At 40.5% G+C, this 16,267-nt stretch overlaps 1 protein-coding gene across 1 annotated transcript in view; it reads left to right on the top strand.

Annotated features, from left to right (window-relative positions):
- The window catches only part of Snd1 (staphylococcal nuclease and tudor domain containing 1), a 437,644-nt gene that overhangs the window by 38,887 nt on the left and 382,490 nt on the right, over positions 1-16,267 (top strand). The window contains exons 3-9 of the mRNA XM_048340172.1: positions 1,852-1,972; positions 6,062-6,140; positions 8,523-8,683; positions 9,395-9,486; positions 10,157-10,315; positions 11,760-11,866; positions 15,344-15,434. Coding sequence (XP_048196129.1) covers positions 1,852-1,972; positions 6,062-6,140; positions 8,523-8,683; positions 9,395-9,486; positions 10,157-10,315; positions 11,760-11,866; positions 15,344-15,434 — 810 coding nt within the window. The remainder of the gene's footprint in view (positions 1-1,851; positions 1,973-6,061; positions 6,141-8,522; positions 8,684-9,394; positions 9,487-10,156; positions 10,316-11,759; positions 11,867-15,343; positions 15,435-16,267) is intronic.

Here is a 16,267-nt window from a genome sequence, read left to right on the forward strand (position 1 = left end):
GCGCTGTGGCTCAAGTGGCAGAGTGCTAGCTAGCCTTGAGCAAGAAGAAGCCAGGGACAGTGCTCAGGCCCTGAGTCCAAGCCCCAGGACTAGCCAAAAAAAAAAAAAAAAAAGAAAAGTAGCATGTTACCAAATCTTAAATATTAATGTGGTACTTAGGACTATGGCTTCAATCAAGATGCGTTTTAGAGTAACTTGACCACTAGGTAATAAAAATCTAGGAGGCTCAGTACCATTTAGTTGATTCTGTGATTTGACTGATAGTTAGAATTATGACTCTGACCTCAGACTCTGGTGAGTAGTGTATTTTCACTTTTAGGAAGTGAGAGTGGTGAAAATGACACACAACAATATGGTGAACTTTATATTGCCATTGAGTGATTGTTTTCTTTGCTTATTAGTACTTTGAAAGGGCATCAAATAATTAAGGACACGACTGTTGGGTGGTATCTGAGCACCTATATTCATGACTAGTTTTTCTAAACAATTCGTAGTTGATGTTAGGTAACCATTCTCTTTTTCACGACTATTGATTTCTGGTTCGTTATATAGATGTTTTTCTATTAGAAAAGCTTGAGCTTGTTGAATGACTTATTGTAATAATCTTTATGAACAGAAAAGGTTGGCAAAGGCCTTCTTTCTAGGCCACTAATTGACTATTCTGCCTTTAACATGTGTAGCCCTTATTTTGTGACTTAAAGGGATTCTAATGGGAAACTTATGCACAGTATATTTGTTAGAGGGGAGAACACTTGTGTATTTATTTTGCTTTTTCTTTTTCCGGGCATATGAGCTCCTACAGACCACATGCCCATCCCCTAACCTTTCTATTCAAAAGAAATTTGGGGCACTAAGGTACAGATTACAAATTCAAAAGCCAGTGGTTACTTTGATAGGACTGCTTCAGAGGAGAATGTCCGTTTATCATTGTGAATATTTTGATCACATGGAGACTGTTGTCTGGTCTGTGGGGTTCGTGGCTCACCCCCCTGCCCTGCCCCATCCCGCCCCGTGCCCAATGTCCTGACTGACTGGGTGAGAGGAGATTAGCCATTATCAAGGCGATTCTTATCAGCAGCTGTCACTGGTGATCTCCCAGGATTCAAGCTGGAATATAAGAGGAGACATTTGCGGGTCTATACTCTCTCAACTCTACTGTTGTTTTTCTTTCTTTCTTGTGGTGCTGGGATCAAACCCAGGGCTTGTACATGCTAGGAAAGTATTCTACTGCTGAACCCTATGTCTGTCCTTTATAAGGTGACAGAGATGTTATAAACAAGGCTCTTATTTGAGTAGAGGACTTACTCCAAGATAATAGTATGTGGCACTAAAACCTTATTTCCACTCTAGCCATGCCTTAAACTGGTTTCAGGGAAAGTGCTCTGCAAACAGGAAAGAGGCAAACTAATGAAGGTAGTAGTTTTTATTTATGACATCCTCTGTCTAGGAGGTTCTGGAGCCTGGGCTTCCCATTTCTGTGAGTAGGTTGACATATAGAAAGCAGTTAGAGTAGTAGCTGGCACATGCTATGTACTTACTGTAAAAGTGTTGGCAAATACTATTCATGAAGCAGGTTGTAACTGAACAGTGATGGGGGAAAAGTGCTACTGCCAGTGTCAGGAAAGCCCAAGGACTGTTTTTAGGTGTTGAACTAATTAAAACAACTACTATACTCTCGTTTTTGTATGTGGCCTCCTAAGTATGCAGTCTGTGTTGTGTGTATTTTGTTTCTACATTCTTCTTGACCCAGTGAAGGGCCAGGACCAGGCATTTATTAAAGACATAAAATAGTTTGAATGCTGCTGGGGTCTGGAATAGGCAGTCTTGTGACACTTGTGTTTTGTCTTTCAGCCCTGGGCATTTCCTGCTCGAGAGTTCCTCCGAAAGAAGCTGATTGGGAAGGAAGTATGTTTCACAATAGAAAACAAGACTCCCCAGGGGCGAGAGTATGGTATGATCTACCTTGGAAAAGGTGAGCAGCATGGAGGAGCCAACTTGATTCTCTTGGACTCTCAGGTTCCTCTAAGGATCGGTTTTCTATTATGTAGTACAAGGCCAGCATGGGTTCTGGTGACAGTAGCTCTAGAGTGGTTGGCTGAAGGTGACATTAGAAGTGTAGGTACTAGGCACATGATACCTAGGTACAGAGGCACACTTCAGAAGTTCTGTTTGTTTACTTTTTTTTTTTTTTTGCCAGTCCTGGGCCTTGGACTCAGGGCCAGCCCTGTTCGTTTACTCTTATGCTGCTCTCTTGGCTTGCAAAACAAGGCCTTATGTTTAGGGTATCTGCCTGTGGAACTCAGTGGCTTTGTGCTTTGAAGTCAGTGTGCTAATTGAATTCCTATAGATTTCCTATATTGCACCCTCTAGTTCTTTTTTTTTTGCCAGTCCTGGGCCTTGGACTCAGGGCCTGAGCACTGTCCCTGGCTTCTTCCCGCTCAAGGCTAGCACTCTGCCACTTGAGCCACAGCGCCGCTTCTGGCCGTTTTCTGTATATGTGGTGCTGGGGAATCGAACCTAGGGCCTCGTGTATCCGAGGCAGGCACTCTTGCCACTAGGCTATATCCCCAGCCCCTCACCCTCTAGTTCTTTATCTGTGGCTTTTTTCTTCTTCTTCCTGGGACTGTTTAGTAAAAGAAGGTCAGTTCGGGCCTGTTGTTTTTTTGCAGACCACACATTTTATATTAGAATAGAAGAAATTGGCTTTGGAGTTGTGTAGATGGGTGTTAGAATTCTGTCTTTGCCATTCTGTATTTTTACCCCTTGCCCTCTCTGAACTCCAGTTAATCTTTTGTAAGCTGTCAAAAGCGTAAAAAAGATGATATATATAAAGCACCTAGCTCTTGCATGGTCTTTGAGTAACTCTGTGTATATGTTTGTGCATGGACTCAAAGCTACTACTGTATTTAGCCAAATGCTTCATAGGATATGAAATATTGTGGTCTCTTGATTAGATGGACAGAGAATAATATTGGGGAAAGGGGTTTGGATGTATATAAGACAGTGAAAGAAGTGAGTGTTTTCTAGAAAGCAACCAGGAAGAAGATAAACATTGGAAACCTTCCTGTTTTATATAATCTGTTTGATTTGGGTAATCAATGTAGAGGTAAACAATCAGGGCTGAGTGTTGAGGCTAATGACAGTCTGTTTAAGAATGATTTTAATTGTGGATGTTTTAGAAAAGTGAGTTGGGAATGACCTTGAATTTTTCTTATTATGGAAGAGAATGGGTAGAATTTGTAGTTAACTCATGATGAAAAGCCATCTTTTCTATTGAAGTGGGTTACTTAAAAAGTTGCTCCTTTGGCCTGGTGGCTTGGTTCTGGTTGATAGTTCTGCTAAGACATTATCAGCAAGTAAAGAAAGAGGAAAAGGAAATACTTTGGGATAAGGAAAGATTTTTTTTTTTTTTTTTGCCATTCCTGGGGCTTGGATTCAGGGCCTAATAAGCACTGTCCTTGGCTTCTTTTCGCTCAAGGCTAGCACTCTACCACTTGACCACAGCGCCACTTCCTGCTTTTTCTATATATGTGGTGCTGAAGAATTGAACCCAGGGCTTTATGTATATGAGGCAAGCACTAGTCCATATTCCCAGCCCACCAGTTTGCTTTTTATACCTCTTTTGGAGGCTATATTCCCAGCCCCAAGGCAAGATTTTTGAATGTAAGGTTTTGTCTTCACTGGTTGTTCCAAAATGGAAGAGGAGTTAGACTTAACTGAGATTTTTCAAGAAAGTAGCAGAGGTTGTATGTTTTGAAGAGGAAACAAGACACACTGTTCCAAAATGGAAGAATTAAGACAGACCTGAACTTTTCCAAGAAAGTGGCAGTGAGTATGAGTATGTTTTGAGATTGCTTTATCTTATCTCAAAGTCTTTTAGTGGTCATGTTATAACTAGGTATTTTAAACTGTACATTGAGTGTATCCCCCTCTTCAAATTAGCCAATTGTGAGCAGATTGTGAACCTGAGTTTGGCCAATTGGAGCAGAGGGACAGGGCCTTTTGTGTTAGGGGTAAAGTGAGAGAAGCCTGCCTGTTCTATGTGCTTACTTGCCAGATTTTTGGCTGATAGTGCACAGAAGTAAACTTTGCCTTGCCAGTTTCCTTTCAACTTGGCATCCTAACTCCTATGTAACACTTCGACATCTTTTTTTTTTTTTTTTTTTTTTTTTTTGCCAGTCCTGGGGCTTGGACTCAGGTCCTGAGCACTGTCCCTGGCTTCTTTTTGCTCAAGGCTAGCACTCTGCCACTTGAGTCACAGCGCCACTTCTGGCCATTTTCTGTATATGTGGTGCTGGGGAATTGAACCCAGGGCCTCATGTATTTGAGGCAGGCACTCTTGCCAGTAGGCCATATCCCCAGCCCACTTCGATATCTTAAGCTATCTCTAACACCTAGAATTTTCTAAAAAAGGACATAATTTGTTTCTGACTTTGAAGACAGGATATCCACTCACTGGCTCTGAATAAAATTCTTTCAACTGTGACAGATTCTAAGTTGATAAATAAAATGAGAACTTTGGTTTATAAATGTCTCTTTCAGTTTCCTTTCTACCGAATCTTGTTGTCTTCTTTTGATAATCCAACTTAGGTAATATAATATATTTTTCTTTTTTCAAGGAATATTTGGAATTCACTTTTTAGAAGTAGGCTATTTCAGGGTGCTGTGTGCCAAGGAAATGTCTGAGAGATATTGGTGTGCTCTTGATTGGCTGGTATGGCTTCTCCACCTTTTTAGTGCCTGGGTTTTATTCTATTTACCCTCTCAACTCTTGGCATCTGAGTGCCCAATTTTTTCCTGATCTTTACATCCTTTGTTTTGTCTTTCTACTCTGGGATTCCTGTTGCTTTGAAGGAACCCATGTAATATTTACACTGTCTGTGTCTGGCTTTAGCACTAACCTCAATGGAAAGGGCTAGATGATCTATGCTTAGCATGTTCTTTATATAAATATCATTCCCCACCACTCTTGGTAGAGTAAGTGGCATATAATTTACCTTTGCAGAAAGGTGGACATTCTAATGATAAGGCTGTGTGTGTGTATGCATGCTCATGCATACACCTGTTACTAATAATATACGTGGGGTGTAGTGTACTGAATATAAATCTTAGAGTTTACCCTGAGCTGACATTAGCTATCAGCTAGACTGCTGTGTTTCAGTTTATCTGGCAACTCGTTCTCTTCCATGTTAAAGATATTTATGCAGCGATTCCCTCGTAGATGTCTTCTTTTATAGTTTCAGTTGACAAGCAAAGATTTAAGAGACTATACCAAGCCTAAAAGCTTTTTCAATACTATAGAAATGGAATTAATGTTTCAAATGCCCAAGTAGAACCTAATCAGGTTGAATTTTATGTTTAACTTTATTTTTCTTGCCTGTTCAGCTGGCTGCTGTGTGAGAGACTAGAAATCTATATGCTCTCCTTTTTGTATCTGTGTGAGAGCAAGAGATGGTTTGGTCTTTCTTTATCAGTGTAGCTTCTCATGGTGTTCTTTTGGAGCAGAGAATAGGACATGGTGTAGAGGGATTGGACATTGTGTAAGTGTGATCGACAACCCTAAATGAATGTGTCTATCTGATCTTACAAAGTTAAGGGATTAACATTTCCTGATTTCTGTGGAGAGTTAGAGATTAACAGGAAGTATTTAATTTTCACCAGAACTCTCCCCACTTCAGAGATGAGTAAATCAGGATGTTGAGAGATCTTGTCTTTCCAGTCTCTTCTTCGGCCGCTGTTTCCTGCTCTCTTGAGTTGCCTGCCACATCATGTGTCTTGCTTTCTTGTCAATCTCCCATGGTTCCGGAGATTGCCTTTGGCCTGGGAGAGATACTAGAAAATAAGAAACTCCTGAGAAGATTGATAGACTTTTGGATGCTAGAGACGAGACATTTTGAGAGAAGTTCCCTGAAAAGGCCAGTGCTGCACGCCTAACTGTCCATTTCTCTGAAGCATTGTTCTCCTTAAGAGCCAGTGTGAAAGTGACTCAGATCCTGATGCTTCTGTTGCTAGTGGAGGCAGTTTGAAAGCTGTACTTACTTCCCTTTTTCTGCTTCCTCAGATACTAATGGGGAAAACATTGCAGAATCACTGGTTGCAGAGGGCTTGGCAACCCGGAGAGAAGGCATGAGAGCCAATAAGTAAGTATTCAGTACTTTTTTCTGTCTTATTTGGGGACTTCAAGGGTCAAGGGTTTAGTCAGTTGTAAATTGTCATGCTTCATTTTCGTGTGTTCCCCTTATAAATGGATATAACATCAGGGGCCTCCCCTGGCTTCTGAAGTACTCTGGACCATGGATTATGTTGAACCAGGAGGTCACTCAGTATTTGTGAATGGTATTGATGTGTGTACCTCCATTAAAATAGGCTTTGAGAGTAGGTTTTTGTATTCGTCTTGGCCCATAGGTTTTCAATCCCAGAGTATTTAGCCATCCATCCAGCCCCAAATATATTGACTGAGCATTTACTATGTGTTACACCAGGCTGTGTTCTAGACATTGATTCTCCAAAGCCTTTTAAATGTTTGTTCTATGAGTCTTTAGATGGTTACTTAATAAGTAAAAATGTATTTGTCTGCTGGGTGCTGGTGGCTCACACCTGTAATTCTAGCTACTCAGGAAGCTGAGATCTGAGGATCACAGTTTGAAGCCAGCTTGGGCAGGAAAGATTGTGACTGTTATCTCTAATAACTACTAAAAAGCCAGAAGTGTAACTGTGGCTTAAGTGGTAGAGCTATTGCCTTGAGCAAAATATGCTTAGGGATAGCATTCAGGACCCGAGTTTAAGCTTCAGAATGGCAACAACAGCAACAATAAAATGTATTTATTTAAGTAATGGAATTGTGAACTTATTTTAAGGGAATTAGGTATGTAAGGTTACGATACATATTTTGTGTTCAAGTTTACTAGTGTTTACTCTAAGTAGAATAGGTTGCAGCTGCCTTTAATGAACACTTTAATCTCTGCATTAGTAATTTAGAGTCTATAAGCATGCTGCTTAAACCATTAAGTCCTCATTGTATTATATAGTATGTAGTAGCTGAAGGAAAGGCTTTGGATAAATATTTGCATGAGGTTGACCAATGATGAATCTGAGCAAAGGCCTCATTGTACCTTCTGCCTGCTTTCTGCCTGCATAGATTTTGAGGCCAGGTCATTTACTGTACACTTCTGGTATTTCTGATTGGAAGACACATTTGCTGGACTTTAATTGGTGTGTGTCCATGTGGGAATTTGTTTAATTAAGATACTTGTTTTAGGTGGTGTTTCTGGAAGCATGCCACAGTTCTATCTTAGGATGATTAGTGTTGTAGTGTTGTTGTTTTCTTTTTTTGGACAAATTTAGTTTACAATCAGAGTGAACAGTGTAAAAAGGAATCTCAAACAGTTTTGTACTATGTAAACAAAGAAACCTCTGTTGGAGTATTAATCTCCACAGACTTAAAGCCTCCCTTTTCCAGTTTTGCTTCTCTCACTTTTGCTACATTTTCTTTTCATCAAATTCTGGCTGGAAATTTGGATCTGAGGATTTGGTGGCTTTTTGGTTGAAGAGGTACTGAAGACTTTTAGCTCAAGAACTGGCAGGTCAGTCCTGCTTAGAAATTTGTATGGATAGGTGATTTGTATAGGAGGAGATTCAGTTACGTTGCAAAAGACTTGAAGTTCATTGGTCCCTAAATTTACTCTGCTGTGAGAGAGTGAAAAAAATCATTCCCTTCTCCCTTTTTTTTTTCTTGGTACTGTGGCTTGACTTCAGTGCTCTGAGCTCTCACTTTTTCACTCAAGGCTGGTGTCCTACTACCTGGGGCACACCTTCACTTCTGGCATTTTGCTAGTTAAATGGAGATAAGAATCTCTCAGAGTTATCTGTCCAGGCTGGCTTTGAACTGGGATCCTCAGATCTTAGCCTCCTGAGCAGCTATGATTATAGGTGTGCTAACCAGTGTTATCCCTCTTCTTTTTTTCATACTTAGTTTGATTAATTTACTGATGTTAGCTTTTTTGGTGCTAATGTAGTTTGGTTTCTTGTCTGATAACGGAGAAGCCTCAGTGTTCCAGTTGCCCCTGCCTAGCAGTTGCTTAGGGCCAGTGTTATCTCTAATATTAGGGTACACTATGCATATCCCAGCCTTGTTCTGTAGGCACAGAGGGGAGTTAGGGTGCTCATCTCAGTCATCTTCCCTGTGCTGTGCCCTGCTGAGCTGTGCCTGCTGAGCAGCTGAATATGGGGAAGTTTCATGAAACGGTACCCCTGTAGTGGCTCCCCTCTGAGCCTCTCTCTCATTTGTTTTCTACTCTTTGGTGGTGGCAGTGCTTAAGTATCTTCTTTAGATCTGCTCATTGAAAGCTCTTTGAATCTAATCTCTTGATTGGAGAACCAAGTTTGGAATCTGCAAATTGTGCTTATGATATGGTGATAGGTTGGAGTTTAAGCCATAGATTTCAAACAGAAACTCAGTGGCCAAGAGCTATCTGTTTCTGTTTGTGAATTCATTAACCACACCTTTGTTTTTCATGTCCTAGCCCAGAGCAAAACCGGCTTTCAGAATGTGAGGAACAAGCAAAAGCAGCCAAAAAAGGGATGTGGAGCGAGGGAAGCGGTTCCCATACCATCCGGGACCTCAAGTATACCATTGAGAACCCAAGGCACTTTGTGGACTCTCACCACCAGAAGCCTGTCAATGGTGAGTCTTGTAGGGAGAGACAGATATAACCCACAGTGATTTATTTCTGTTTGCTCTCTTTGCTTCTTGAGATTTATAAGATCCAGTGAGTCTTTCTTTTGCTTATTTAGTATCCCGAGGAAATCCTTACAGTTGTAACAATACCATAGCATTTTGGAAGGGAGTTTGAATCCCATTTACACAGCTCAGGTGCCCTTGCTGTTGTCAGGTGTGAACATGTTGAGCTTTTGCCCATTGTGGATCTTCTGCTCTCAAAAAAAAAAAAAAAAAAAAGAAACCTATTTATACACTTCTGAAACTTGGAAGTAGAAACAAGTATTCCCAATAAATGTAAACATATATTTATGTACTACCTGGTTTTTCTGGTTCCACTTTGGACCTTGTTAACTACAGGTTAAGTAACATAAAAGGATGACCTATCCTTAAATTTAAAATTATTTTTGGCTAGTATTTGATACTCAGATGAGCATCCTAGATTTTGAACAACAAAACTTTGTTGAGAGCCCTGAGGTGAGGTCTCAGAAGATGGAGAAGCAGGTTTGAACTGTTTCATGCAGGACTGGTTTGTGTGAACCCACTGCATCACTTCTGAGAAGGAGGCTCTTTCTTAGGTTTTGGGCGAGAGGAACTGGGTTAGATGCAGTCTGCATGGGCATTGTATATTCTTGAAGTGATTTCCCCCTAGGACTAAAACTGTGTTCTTTCATGTAGCGATTATCGAGCACGTGCGAGATGGCAGTGTGGTCAGGGCCCTGCTCCTTCCAGATTACCACCTCGTTACAGTCATGCTGTCCGGGATCAAGGTCAGATGTACACTGGGCTGTGTGGTGGGTGCAGGATTTGGGGATTTCTTTACTTTTAATTGGGGACCTTGGGTCTACTATTTTTCTTCCTACCTTGGGCCATCGACCACAGTACTTCATAATTTTTTTCTGGCTACACTTTGCAATGAGAAGTTCTAGTGTGATTCTTTTGCTTTCCTTTCTCCCTTTCCGTTTTCCCTTTCCCCCCTCTCTCTTTCTTTTTCCTATTTCCCTTTCCTTGTTTCTTTTAAGTACTTTGGATCTGTTTGGAATTGGAGTTTGTTGAGGATATAAGTCTAGAGAAGGAGAGATGAGTAGGTCTGCAGCTTGCTGGATGTGGCTCATATTTATATAAAATATCATTTATATTTAAATAAATTAGAGATTAGAAGCTAGGCACTGGCAAATGTTTTCATGGAAATGGGTCATTTTCAACTGTAATTAAATGACTTTTTCATGTGATCATGTGTCTTTTAACAAAAAGTCTAAGGGAACAGGATGTTTTCAAAAGGGTTAGAAGAGCTAATTTGCAGCATTCCTCCCCCCACCCCCCGCCCTCCTCCCTGAGCTTAGCTTGTGGAAGGTGTGCAGGTGAGGGCCTTGCTCTCTGTGTAGGTGACTGGTTCTCACCATCAGGTTTTCTTCTTCACTGCCCATATTTTCCTTTTAGTGCCCAACTTTTCGTCGGGAAGCAGATGGCAGTGAAACGCCAGAACCCTTTGCTGCAGAAGCCAAATTTTTCACTGAGTCTCGGCTGCTTCAGAGAGATGTTCAAATCATTCTGGAGAGCTGCCACAACCAGAACGTTCTGGGTACCATCCTTCATCCCGTGAGTGTATGGTGTGGCCTGGTTTGTAATGGTCTGGGGATGCTTTCATAGTTTGAAGGGTTGTAGTTTGCTAGTCTGTTCTTTCTCTCTTACATCTATTTAAATATCTTGGCATGATTATCAATCATCTAATAAGTCTGAGGTATATACTAGGGAGAGATAGCATTTGTTTTACAGAATTTGACAGATCTGTGTATCATCTTGTTTTTAGGAAGTTAATCTCAAATGTTACTGGGTTTATAAGGAGAAGAAGAACTCCATCACTTTTCCACGTGCTTGATTCAAGAGATTTATAGTAGCAAGGCTGGAGCGGGACACATCTTGTAGAAGTAGAGCAGAAGCTAACATTTTATGGTCAATGAGGTTAGCTGTAGGTTTAGAAGTCAGCTATCTGGAGTACTGGTAGACAAATCAGGAGGAAACTGACATAGGGCCTTATGCAGTTCCCTCCTGTCTCTGATTTGAAGAGGAACTAGGTTATGTTCTTGTAGTTCTGACTATTAGTATTTTGACCCTATCCCATACTTCAGTTAGATGGCTTATTCTTAGATATGGGATGATGTAACAGCTAAGTGACTTTTCAGTATTGCAACCTATTAAGTTAAACTGCTGTTACTCTTTTCAGCTAGCTAATTCTTCCAGTAGGGCAGTTGTTGGGACACTTGGTTTGGAGTGGGCCAAGGTCATGTGTGTTTCTTTGGGAGCACTGTCTGGCCCTGCCCTGCCAGATGGCTCTGTCACAGTAGCATATGAATTGTAGTTGGGCAAAATGTGGCTTACCCAATTCCCTACTCAGCCCATTTTTTAACTTTTTGCTAGAAAAAAAGAGGAAAAAAGTGCTGATCTGAGGCATGGGAAGAATGAGATGTCATCTCTCTAAAAGATTAACATCCTTCTTTGCCAGAAGAAGAGCTACTAAGATGTCAGTTACATAAAGTGTCACTAACATTTATTCTCCCTTTAGTTGAGAGGCACTTTGCTGGGAGTTGTTGGGATATGAAGCCAAGGCTATTGAGAGGGTTTCAGCATGGTGTCTCCCATCTGAGGGGTGGTGTTTTTTGTTTTTCTTTTTTTGGTGCAGGTCCTGGGGTTGGAACTCAGGGTCTGGGTGCTATCTTTTTTACCTTTTGTGCGCAAGACTAGTACTCTACCACTTGATCTACAAGTTTCCAGTTTTCTGGAGGTTAATTGGAGATAAGAGTCTTCTGGACTTTCCTGCCTGGGCTGGCTTTGAGCCTTGATCCTCAGATCTCAGCCTCCTGAGTAGCTAGGATTACAGGTGTGAGCCATCAGAACTTGGCTTAAGCTACTTTTTAAAATTTTTATTTTAATGAACTACCAGGTAGATTGTAGCAAAGTATGTCATGTCAGAGGTCTAGAGAAATAGATTCTCTTGTAACAGAATCTAACTCATGTCTGCCTTCTCTTGTGCCTTATTTCTTAGAATGGAAACATCACTGAGCTCCTCCTGAAGGAAGGCTTTGCACGCTGTGTGGACTGGTCCATTGCCGTTTACACCCGGGGTGCAGAAAAGCTGAGGGCAGCCGAGAGGTAAGGCCTGCCAGGGAAGCCTTCCAGCCCAGGCTTTTGTTAAGGGTCTTAGAGAAAGAAACCTAGCTATCTTCTCTCAACTAATGTCTGTATCAGTGCTGGTTATATTTTACTACAGGAATTGGGAAGTCTTAAAAAGGAAGGATGTAAAATTAATCTTTGGGTTTGGTTTAATGGTAGTAAGGGCTTAGGTTTTTCATTCAGAAAGTGTTCTTTACTTGGTTTGCTTTTTCATGCTTTCAGGTCACTTTTCCAAGTTCCCTCCTAAGTTCCGCATTTTAGGCATTTGGAATGGAACTTGAAGCTCATTTCAGGATTGGCGCACTTGCCTGTTCTGAGCTCCTCTCATATAGATGGCAGGCTGGAGCAAGGCTGTAATGGTAAAACCTGTAAGTTCTAGACGAGGATTCGGCTGCATTTTAGGACTGATGTCCTAATTTGTAAAAGTGAATTTTAATGACAAAGGGTAGTACAGTTCTAAGACATTTTTTGTGATTTCATTTTGGTGCTTTATGGTTGAAGTAGATGTAGACTAACATTTACAGAAAACTGAGAATGGGAATTGCAAAGTTGGTAGCTTGTTCAAGTGTCCAGGACAAGTTTTTCTAGATGTAGGTAGATATTTTCTATTTGATGGGGTAGATGAAAGAAAATAAAATAGATACCATAAATAGGTGGATGGCCATAATGCTCAGGAAATAATGTTTCCAGGAGTTGTAGTGGAAGACAGTAGTCAATGACAACAGTCCATTCAGGGCATAAAGAACCTTATGGGGATCTGAAGGTAATCTTAAAATTGTAACTGCCTTAATACCATTATTTGATGTAGCTCAGAAATGTATAAGAATAGAAACTGAATAATTACAAATTTCATTCCTGCAGTCTTTTATATACTCCAGTATCTATAAGCAGAAATATTTACAAGTGTTTATGAAAATAGATGTTAATATGGACGTTAGGCTGTGGTATGCTTGAAAAATGCATGTTGTCTGATAAAGAAACAATGCTTACTTAACATTTTGGGAGGAGTTTATGTAGTTCCATAACCAAGAGAAAGATACAGTAGCCTATCAAGTGCATTGTTGCAAATACTTCTTTTTTTTTTTTTTGGCCAGTCCTGGGCCTTGGACTCAGGGCCTGAGCACTGTCCCTGGCTTCTTCCCGCTCAAGGCTAGCACTTTGCTACTTGAGCCACAGCGCCGCTTCTGGCCGTTTTCTGTATATGTGGTGCTGGGGAATCAAACCTAGGGCCTTGTGTATCCAAGGCAGGCACTCTTGCCACTAGGCTATGTCCCCAGCCCAAATACTTCTGATTATTGTTTTCATTGTCTGTTTGTGTCTGTCTTAGCATATCTCTTACCCCCTCTTCCTCCCCTTCTTTTTCTCCTCTCTCATTCTAAGTCTGTTACTATTCTAAGAAATTATTTTGTGTGATCATTTTTGTTTTTGTGTTTTTTAAGATTCTGCTGTTTTAAAGAAAGCAAGTATAATTAAAGCAATAACCACAAGTTTTATAACATCTGTAGAAAATTTTTATGGATTTTTTTTTAAGAGTACTCATCATTGTAAAGCAGGCTTGGACCAGGGAATGCAAATCATAATTCACTATGTGATTACTTGCCTGCTGTTTTGAATGTTATATTTGTGGCAGTTGCATTCTTGGTAAAATTACATACTCTCTATGGAAGTACTTTATGTGTTTTACAACTACTACATTCTTTTTCTTTTTCCCATTTAGTGCTTCTTTTAAAAAATAAAGGTGTAGCACTTACTCAGAATAGTTCCTTTTCACTGCATATATATAGGTAGATATTCACTGATTTTTTTAAAGGCTTTATACATATTCAGTTTCTCTTAGTTTAACTTTGAAAAAATATTTACTTGGTTTAGTACTTTAAGAAGAATTTTTCTAAGAAGTAGGGGTGTGGCTCAAGTGGAGAGTTGTAGCCTTGAATGGAAAAAGCCAAGCGAGAACATGAAGCTCTGAGTTAAAGCCCCACTACTGGCACCAAAATTCCACAAAAAAAACAAAATCAAAGGCGGGGAAAAAAAACAGAAGAAGAAAAAAGAAAATAAAAGTATTTCTGGCAGATGTCTTTCTAACTGCTTATTAATGAACTTCTGTAGAGATTTTCTTCATTTTTCAATTTTGTGTGCGCACACATATGTGTGTGTGTTGCTGGAGATTGAATTCAGGGCTTTGCATTTGCCTCACAAGTACTCTGCTGCTTTAGCCATGTATGAAATCACTTTTTTGTTATTTATTTATTTATTTATTTTTGGCCAGTCCTGGGCCTTGGACTCAGGGCCTGAGCACTGTCCCTGGCTTCTTCCCGCTCAAGGCTAGCACTCTGCCACTTGAGCCACAGCGCCGCTTCTGGCCATTTTCTGTATATGTGGTGCTGGGGAATCGAACCTAGGGCCTCGTGTATCCGAGGCAGGCACTCTTGCCACTAGGCTATATCCCCAGCCCCTTTGTTAGTTATTTTTAAAGTGGAGGTCTCACTTTAAATCTGCACTGCGGTGCTGCTTTGTGGCTGAGATGGATAGCCCCTTATCATTACACTCTGCCCGTGGTTGAGATGGAATCCTGTAACTTTTATGCCTCAAATGGCCTTAAACTATGATCTCCTAGTCTCTGCCTCTCGTGTAGCTAATAATAGCTTAAGTCACTGCACCTGGCTCATGGTGTGTTTAGATGCACTTTTTATATAATTTAAAAGGCAATGGATAGGCTTATACTTTTTAAGGAGGTAAGCACTCTCACTAGGCCACATTCCCAGTCCTAGGCTTACTTTTTTTTTTTTTTTTTTTTGCCAGTCCATGGCCTTGGACTCAGGGCCTGAGCACTGTCCCTGGCTTCTTCCTGCTCAAGGCTAGCATAGCACTCTGCCACCTGAGCCACAGCGCCCCTTCTGGCCGTTTTCCATATATGTGGTGCTGGGGAATCGAACCGAGAGCTTCATGTATAAGGAGGCAAGCACTCTTGCCACTAGGCCATATTCCCAGCCCTAGGCTTACATTTTTAAAACATGTTTATATGTGTTCATTCTTCCCACTTAAGAGAGCAGTTGCTCTGTATGTCAGCCTACATTGTTGTAGAAGATACTGGGTAAATCACTTAATTATTTAGATGGATTTGTGCTATATGTGCTCAAACAGTTGCAAATCTACATTCCACCCAGTGTATTTGCCTTGAGTTTGTAGTACACATGTGTCTTTGATTTTTCTGTCCCACTCAGTGTTCTAGCCTTGAGTTTATAGTATACGTGCATCTTGGATTTTTCCATTTGCTCTAATACATTTTTGGATATTTCCCTTTGCTGTCATTCTTTGCTTTTATTTGAACCGTTAGTCATTGTGGATGTATCTTTATGTAGAGTAGCGTTCTGCACTCCCTGCTTCCTTAATGGTGGTGGATTGAAATACAATGGGCTTGAACTGTCTGAATGATCTTGCATCTTGCTTTGTTGCCAGGTTTGCCAAGGAGCGCAGGCTGAGAATATGGAGAGATTATGTAGCTCCCACTGCTAATTTGGACCAAAAAGACAAGCAGTTTGTTGCCAAGGTGAGTCATTGTCAACATGTTGATAGGCAGAGTGGACATTGCCAGGCAAGTGATAATATATAGATTTGAACAGTTAGAAATTCTGTAGCTCTTTGACTATTTCAAAGCCAGCCTCTGTGTCTTACGTGTGTGTGTGTGTGTGTGTGTGTGTGTGTGTGTGTGTGTGTGTCTGTCTGTCTGTCTGTCTAGGGATCCATAAAAATAGCATTTTCAGTGTAAATTAGCATAACTTCATTATGAGATGTTCATGGATTCAAGCTCTTATATTATTAGGATTCTTTGTATCTGCTTAGCAAATGGTGTTTTTGAGATTCCCTATGTATACAAACACCAGTTTCTGTTCATTCAGCTTTGAAACTCTGGTGGTTTTATTTTTATTCTAGCAGTTCTTCCTTGACAGGTCTTGAGATGGGTTGCTTTGAAAGGAACTAGAACAATATATTATCAAAGGGCTGTAAAAATGTTTCTACTTAGATATTGGTAATTTTTGTGGTAGACAAATTCTTTAAGCCTTTTCTAAATTCTGTATCTTTTTTTTTTTAGCTTATTTATGCTTTTGCCAAGAGACACTGAAAATTTTGTCTATTTATAGCCATAATATAGTTATATACCCATATTGGCTGTGTCCCTCAAATAACCATTTTAAGACAGAAAGCCACTAGGTGGCACTGTCAGCCTGACAAATCCCAAAACTGTTTATCTTATAATGGTAAAATTTTTGCAGTCTCTGAGGAATTGGCTGCATTTTTTTTCCCCCACTCTCTTTTTATGATGACCAGAGTACTAGGTCACAGAGTGCTCAAGAGGCTCTCTTCCCTCTTTAGTAGGTGATA

Source organism: Perognathus longimembris, chromosome 2 (assembly GCF_023159225.1).
Source record: "Perognathus longimembris pacificus isolate PPM17 chromosome 2, ASM2315922v1, whole genome shotgun sequence".
Lineage (NCBI taxonomy): Eukaryota > Metazoa > Chordata > Mammalia > Rodentia > Heteromyidae > Perognathus > Perognathus longimembris.